Source organism: Anopheles bellator, chromosome 1 (genome assembly GCF_943735745.2).
Source record: "Anopheles bellator chromosome 1, idAnoBellAS_SP24_06.2, whole genome shotgun sequence".
Classification (NCBI taxonomy): domain Eukaryota; kingdom Metazoa; phylum Arthropoda; class Insecta; order Diptera; family Culicidae; genus Anopheles; species Anopheles bellator.
Window position 1 is genome coordinate 27,629,884 of NC_071285.1, and position 8,677 is coordinate 27,638,560.

Sequence of the window (8,677 nt, forward strand, 5' to 3'; positions counted from 1 at the left end):
ATAAAAGATCCATCCATAGTACAGCAGTTTTATGTAGGGTTTTATATTGGCCTTGACTTTCTTCCAAGCTTTGATAAGATATCTGTTTTTTACTAAACATCGCATTGCGAATTCGGTCCGGTCATACATTGCTTATCGGGCATTTCAAGCAAAAACCGATCCCGGACCCGGTTGATATGCTGTTCCCGGACACACGGCCAAACACTGCGAACACCGATTCAAACGAAATTGCATCACCACAAATTCTAATAAAACCAAACGAATGTGCCTCAGAGCAGAGCGAGCCGACTTCAGGGAGCTTTTGTGACGAAATAAATGCTTTTAATTAATGCGACACACTCACCGGCCCCAAGCGCCACCGCATGGCTTTATGCTGCTAGCTGCTGCATAGTTTTCCCTCCTCAGTACGTATTTAATTTCGCCACCCAGTGGGGCGGCGGCGGTGGTGGGACTTGATAGCTGCATGACGAGCATCAAATTCATCTTCTCGGATGAACACGGAAAATTTCACATTCTGCCGTGGCCCTGGTTGGCGGGAAGCAACGAAAAAAAAAACATGGGAACCGGTTGGAACCTTACTGCACCGTGCACTTTGGCATGCTCCGCACAACATGCACGCGACATATCGCGGGGAGAAGAGGCACAAAAAAGGATCAAACTCGATTTTTGTTCCGGGGAGTGAAGCAAAAAAGAAAACCCAGCATTATGGCGACAGTGAATGAATGAATGAACAGCTCATAAACGGCAGGGCCACCACCCAACCGGGGGAAGGCCCACCCAAAGTACCCCGCAACACAAAAAAGAAAATCGAAAAATCGGGGCGCAGACGCAACTCATAAATTTGGAGTCATTTTTACGGCCACCCGTAAAGATTCTCGCCACCCGAGGGTGTCTGTGGGAATCTGTCGGGCGCGGTGTCGGCATGCACTGAACCGAATCCTGATTCCTGACGCACAGGACACATTCGCCTCCCCACCTCTCGCTCCATCACCCTCTCTCTCTGTCTCTCGTGTGCGCGCGCGCGGCCGATCTCTTTTTTCGTCTAGGCGCAGTTTGCGCGCGGAAGAAAATCGACACCCCACCAAACGGAGGCGGTGTAGGTGGACGCCGTGCGAAAAGAAAAAAAAACGTACATATAAATCATAAATTTTATTATCATTTCCGGCCAACGAGTGCGAAGGATGCGACCCACAAACTGGGGCACCAGCAAGAGTGTGCTCTCGCAGGTGTACGGGAACTCTGTGCCCCAACGTCCTTTTTTGTTGTAGTCTGCTTGCCGAAAAAGTTGGCAAAAAGAAGGAAGAATGATCGAACCCGAGGAGAGCAGAAAACCCCGGTTCAGCACCATTAATCTTGATAATACTGCTTGATTGGCCAGCATGAGGATGGCGTGGCGTGCCGTGTGTTTGATGCGTAAAGAATAGGGCGGGTCGGAATCGTGTGAAATGTGGGAACTCAACAAAACTCTTTCCGGTCCCATGCATACGAAGTATTTGCAAACGACGGCCACGAAGAATTATGTCCATTTACTGATGGGCTGATGGTTCAACCGTGGCACGTGGCACAGTATATTGATTTAGTTAATTAAGGAGGCCAGCGGTCGGCCTGTCTGTCGGCGGGACGCAAATTAATTTGACCCACTAATGGAAAAATATGATGTGCCGAAATGCTTGCCGTCCTACCTAGTTTGGGTGAGTTTAATGAAAGAAAGGTCAATAGACGGCTGCAGACACACTTTGGCTTAAAGATACATGCCAGCAACATTTTTGTGTCCCGAGTTGGGTAACTAGCTGTAGCTCAAGTTGGTTGATAGCCAATTAACAGTCTCAGAAAGAACGGGCTCGGTTCCTGCGGCGGGCACTGAAGATGTTAATTGAATTGTGCAAAACCGCTTAGGTGAAACATTACAATTCCTGGTGCCTCGAAATGACACCCCTAATCTGCCCATGGACGAGACGTGGAAACTTCCGCGATGTCTGCGTACCTAGAAGCAGACACCAACTCATTTCCCAGCATTGCTACAGTTTTTCCGAAAACTAGAGCGTACTACCGTGTGACTGTTTTGTTTCATTCCCCCCCCAACATGAAGACACCGGACACCGGTGTAAAATTGTGACCACAGTTGGAACATTAGGGCGACCGTGAATCGGGGATCCCCACCGGTAGAAATGTCCGTGTCCAGTTTCCTTTGCCTCAGCATTTGATGAAGTATTTTCGCAAGAACTTATTTTGTCTCTTTTCAAATGTCCTTGCCCAGGGTTTCGAACGCCGTTTGGCCTTTGCTCGGTGAAGGCTACGCGTCAAACCGGATAGTTCTATTTCCTATCCATTTCATAATATACCTTTCGTACAATACTCGTTAGAAATTTTTGGCATACCATCTGCACCGTCCGTTGTCCTATATATATATATCATTTTAAGGTTATGGTTTTATGGTCAGTTTAAAAATTGTTTTACGTTTTAGGTATGAAATAAGATCTACTTACGATAAACTTCAAGTACGAACGGCCCCCTAGAGCAATGTTCTTGCCAAACGTCTAGCAGCCAACCGAAACCGGCCGTGAAACTCCGATCTAATCCTGTTAGTGGTCGAACCGAGCGTGGTGATCACATTAACAAGAGCAGATGCTTTGCAAAACACACAAGAAACACTTGAACTCGTCACAACACTGGTTTTATACTTTCTTTTTTGCTCAATAACTACACTGGTTCACAAAAATAAGCACTGCCGTGCAATGGATGCACAACTTGGAGATGTACGAAACGGATATGTGAATGGACTACACGCGCTCTAAGCACTTTGCACTAACACGAGAACATGGTATGATATGACCGCTTCTTTACTTATTTGTTTTGCTGCCACTAAAGGGATGATATGACTGCCAGTGTGACTTATTAGCATCACATTTGGTTGTAACAACGATCAAATATTGACGTACACGGCCCGTTCCATTCTTCTAAGGTTAAAACAATACAAACGAACAAACATTGTTCGATGATAACTGCGACAACGGAATTGTCTCCTCTATCAGCGATTACCTACGGCCACTAACACTGCCAACCCACACTATCGCGTGCACCGGCTGTACTCGATCGTTGACGTTTATCTCACGCTCACCACGGCTAATGCGTGCCGTAATTAGCCGTGCCTTTTACTGCCCGTGGACGGATCTGGACGCTTGTTATTTTGACCATTTTCGAAGCTTTTGCTTCACAATGCACAGAGCCATTAAAGTGGGACCACCAATTGCACGCTTTCGCCCGCAGAGCCGCTAAGTAAACAATAGAGCCCATTCCGGCTCACTCACTCCCGCTTCAGTTGGGTGAGCAAGTATCTCATTCGCCAAGTCCTAAGAACGCGCAACTTTTACCCGCGACCGAAGACACGGTACTTGGTGGCTGTTGCTACTAAAATCGTTACTAGCACTGGCTTGTCATCGGCTCTGCGTTCTTTCTCACTCTCGCGGCCCAGCTCACGGACTCTCACTGCGAATATCGTGCGGTCTCTCACGGGAAATCGATTTTCAGCTTGACACACCGCGAGCGTGGGACCGATATGGTGATTGGCCCTGATTCCGGGCACTTCCTTGACTGTGGGTCTTACTCCGCTTAACAAGAGTTTTTGGTGCACTTTGCGAGCCACAACCGGGATCGTAGGAACCGATGATAAAGCCTTGTAGGGCGTTAAATGTTCCAGGGACAGCTAAGTATACGACACCGTGCCGTTTATTTCCCGCACAACCTTTGAATCAAACTGGCAACGAAATGACATTTCAGATAGTTCACGAAATTTGAATGGACTTCGCACACAACGAGCCTTTGACACACTGCACCACACACGAAGAGCTCAGCCTCCGAAAGGCTGATAAGCAGATGTCAACGCATGCTTTTCTTTTTTGATTTCGAATAGCTCATCGTATCGTGCCTTTGCATCGAGCGATTTCCGCGACAGGTTGGCACATTCCCCGATTACCATTCGCACGTACCTCTCGCCCTACACGAGCACCAACACTCGCACCCACGTTCACCTCAAACTGCCGCGAGGTGCGCACCACCTGATTACGATTCGTTCGTTTTGATCGTCATCCGACAACTGGCCGGACTAACCAGGCAACGCTAGCCGGAGACTGCAATGAAGAACTTGTCTCTCTCGCTTTTCGTAAGCTTCTCGTGCGTGCTTTGCGAGAGAGGCGCGTGTTTCTTTTTGTTTTGATTTCCCTCGCAGCCAACACAGTAAACCACGCTTCCCGAACAAAAAAGTCACTCAATTTTTCATTTTTCTGGCCCCAGATCTCAACCTGTGAGACAACCTCTCTCACTATGGCTGGATTGAGATATAACGGCTCACTTTCCTTCTTGTATATCCCAAAAATCGCGTTTATATCCCAATCCGTCTCACTAGCTCCGTGAGCGTCTCCCCCTATATTTTTTATTCTCTCTTCCTCTCATTCCATACACCCTCTCACCTACATACTCTCAATGCATGAACTGTCAAATCGTTGTGATGTTGTAAACAAAGTGTTGCATTTATTCAGTTTTTTACAACAACGATTTTTGAACAATTGTTTCGCTTTTCTATATGGCACTGTTTTTTGGCAAATGTTTAGCACTGCGTTGTCGCTTTCGATATTCCGCTTGCATCGTCGTATCGTTCGCTCCATCGTAATCGTCCGCTGTGTTGTCGGCATTCAATAGCAGGATGACACTTTGTTCCATTTCATGGTCGGCTGAAAATGTAAACAAATGCGGTTTACTTTTACGATTTAGAAGTAAATACCTCTCAAGAAATGCTTCCCGATGCTTAAATTTACTTACCGAAATAAGCAACAGCTTAGAATTCACTATTAAACATTATTTTTACACCAATATTTGAACCTCTTCGAATTGCTTGCGTCGTGCGTCGTACGTTTTGTATGAAACTAAGTTTCTAACAGTTTGGCGTTGGAGTGCCGGACTGGATGCTACATGAGCGTGACAGAGACAAAAAAGTTGTTCGGTGTTGCGCTTTCTTTCTGGCCTTTGGTGAGAAACGAATCGGCGCTCAGATATTTCGTCTCACTATAGAAAATATGAGTGACTTTTTTGTTCGGGTTACAATGACACTCGAGCTTCGCGAGGAGTGAGAAAATGAGTGCGGAATTCTCTACCCTTTATCTCACTACGCGCACTCACGCTCTTCGCAGGCTTGCGAAATTGCGTACTCTGGCGTCGTTGTTTTGATCGCAAATTTCCCACACTGACGCTCGCAGTGCTTTGGAAAAATCTCATTCATGGTTTTTGTTTTCTCGCAAATGCTCGGGTACTCGGCGAGAGGTTCGTAAATTTGAGCGCGCGTGAGAGATCATGCGCAATTGCGCAATGAAACTGCGAATACGAGAGCACAGGTCGAATACTATTTTCCTTCACGTTGTGAATTTTCTCAGCAGTGAGTTTTTTTGTCACGAGGACGGCTAACGAGACAGTGAAAGGTTGACGGTGGTTTATCGAGCTTTCTCCACTAGCAGAAACTGCTGTTACGATTGTCCTACCTGAGCTTTTACGGGTTGCTAGAGATGGGCCAATAAGGGCCACGAGGCAATTCAAAACATTACTATAAGTGTATAACGAAAACAGATATAAATTTATGAACATAACTACATTATGAAAATAAACTAAAACAAAAGCAATAAGAAATCCAATAAAATACAGTGAAACGAGAGACGTTAATTTGCCTTGAAAAGAGAATATGTAGTGAGCATAACTTAAAGGCATTGTACCATTATGATTTGATTGAATATTGGTATAAGTACGTACAAACATTAGAGAACATCAAAAGTGCCATCAAGTATTTAGAATGTGCAAACGGTTTTTTTTAAAGAAGTGAGCATTTTAATTAATTACATTGTTAAACGAATCACAAATTCAATCTAACTGTCACTAATTTCAGAAAATTCTTACCATTTTCGGATAGCCGTGCCTATTAGTCGAAGTACATCCACGAAGTTAATAATTAAAATTAACTCTCGACTATTACAAAATTGACTAGACCAAGAAAAATAAGACAAGAAAACTATTTACAATCATTCAAGCGATTTCCAATAGGAACGAAATTTGCAATAGTAACAGTAGTAGTAGTCTATTGCCGAATTTTCCATACCTTTAACATGTCCCTTCGACATGCCAAAGACTAACAAGCACTTATGCTGATGTTTAAATATACACAAATAGGTTCGGTGCTAATTGAGAAGAAACAGAAATAGGTATAATTTTCTGAAAGCGGGTAGTTTCATAGTCGGTTACGAAATCCAGTTACTTAATGTGTTGGCAGCTTGGCGGTAACTACAAACCATTTCCAAAGTCAACGGTCACTGAGGCACTCTCGATCATCAGACCGTAGCGGAATGTATTATGTAACGGCCCCAACTAAAGCGTTAGAAAGAGCACTGCTTAAATTAATATGATAAAACGGATCACTGATAACCGAAAACTATGTAATAAAAGCAACGGGTTAAGGAAAGAAAATAAATATTTTATTTAACAGCCATCGCTTTACGGCGCCCGGCTTAGCACTCCATCAAGCCGAAGACTATCCCGAAGCTTCCTTCTTCTGAGTTGGTGCCTTTTGAACAATCTTTACCTGCTGATGTCCGTTCGGAAAAGCGTGCTGTGCTGGCGGAACTGGCACCTGGCGCGTAATGTGATGCAACGGAACGAAGTTTCGCTTCTGGTGAAAGGAGTGATGCAACGGGTTCAACTTCGGGGCAATACTTTTGGGAATCAGTTCCCGGTAGTCCTTCTTCGGCTCCAGTGCCAGCTGCTGATGGTGGGAAATCGGAAGCGGGTGCGGATGCGAATGCGCTTGAGAGTGAGGCCCCCGCTGATAATCGACATTCACGTGCAGTCGTTGATTATTGTACGGAAGTGCGATTTGGCGTTGCTGCTGTTGGTCGGTGGGCTGATGTGAAGCAATGTCGTGCCCAGAATGTACCACATACTGTTGCTTGGCCACTTGCTGAAACAGCTGGTCCTGCGGCTGTTCTGGCTGATAGTACTCTAGAGGCTGCTGCTGATGACGTTGAAATACCTCCGGCGACGCTTGAAAGTTTTCATTCGCTTCCGCTGGATGGACGACTCTCAATACGTGATGCAGAACGTTTCCATGGTTCGTATTCTCTTGGTATGATCCTTCGATTCCAGGTGCGACTCCCAACAGCGAAACCAACGCAGCATACACCAGCTAAGTTGTAATAAAGGATAAACTGCGATATGATAATCTAACAAGTGGTTACCGGATTTCTTACCGTCTCTATGCCCATTGCGTTCGGTTGGAGGATTTACTTTTGTTTTAAATTAAGCTTAAAAATCGGAGATGCAACAGTCGGGAGGACACAAACGTCGTGTTTCGCTTGGCAGTGTCGAAAGCGAACTGATAGCCCATTGCGTTACGTCCGGTCTTTTTTATACTACAGCCCCACATCTTCCAACGGATGATGGATCGGATTGACCACAGAGAAATGAAAAATTGTAAATCTTGTTTATACAACTGTCTCGTACCCAGCTTAATTGTGCGAAACGTAGCCACCTTTGGCAAACGTTACCGACTTTTCTCAACTTCGTAACAGTCACAATATCGAGAGCGGTGCTTTAGGAAGTCATGTCTGGCGCTATTTGTGCAAATAAACTAATGACATAATGCGGTTAAGCGATTGGATCCGATCAAAAGCACATAATTGTTTCGTTTTTCTATTGTGTATCTCAGGACTCAACACAGTACGATCAATGCAATGATAATAATATCAATTCATAAATCTAAACTTTACAATATTGCATTCTACTTTACCTGAAAACTCATCAATTTTTGACAATATTCGTGAACAAATATATTGTAATAATATAGTAAATCAAAAGAACAGAAAGTAGTTTGAACCTTCCGGTAATGCCAAAATCAAAATCTTTACTATAAATACTCCTTACTATAAATCTTATACTATAAATACTTACTATTACGCTGTGCAATGTTCCACGCACGAAGATATTTCTTGTGTGAAAAGCAAACTAATTTTGTGCAAGTTACAGCAAATGGCATGCGAGACAGCTAGCGACCCGAGTGAACGATAGCGAAACCAAAAAGGAGGAAAGGACCGTAGTTTTTGAAATTGAAAATGTCAGTTAAACATGCAAAAAATGATAAAAGAATTTTTGTCCATGAATCAACTCCGGGCGTCAACATTCTTTTCGTGCACGAGGAGTGATCTATCTGTAGTAAAAAATAATCAAACTACCACATTCAAGACTGAAAATTTAAAATATCTCTGGTGCTGGAATTCAGTTAAAGATCGCTTCAGTTAAAGCAAGAGTTCTTCATTTGAAGGTCACAGTTAGTATGAGCTGTTTGGGTAGAACTGAGCAGAAGAGCGCAGTTTAAGAAGTTAATTTAATGTAAAGAAAAATGGAGAAACCAAGAACCAAGGAAAAACTAACATTCAACCAAGGAAGTTAGAAAACAACTATCTGGAGGCCACTTGTGTTACAGTAATTGTGTCACTATTTTTTCACACTACTCCGCTTAGGCTGGGAAGTTTTCTCCAACCGATTGCGCTCGATCGTTGAAGGCAGAGACTCCGATAATGAATTCGATTGGGGGTTTGAGGCTTCCATCCTACGATATAAAAACACACCAATCCGAGTGGTTTATCAT

General features: G+C 44.2%; 1 protein-coding gene across 1 annotated transcript; it reads right to left on the reverse strand.

Moving 5' to 3' along the window:
• Nucleotides 1–6,565: 6,565 nt before the first annotated feature.
• LOC131215367 (uncharacterized) lies at nucleotides 6,566–7,295 on the reverse strand. The gene is made up of 2 exons (XM_058209754.1): nucleotides 7,281–7,295; nucleotides 6,566–7,216 (listed from the first exon to the last, which is right to left on the reverse strand). Exons 1-2 carry the CDS (start codon nucleotides 7,293–7,295, stop codon nucleotides 6,566–6,568), a joined length of 666 nt encoding a protein of 221 aa, XP_058065737.1.
• Nucleotides 7,296–8,677: the final 1,382 nt, after the last annotated feature.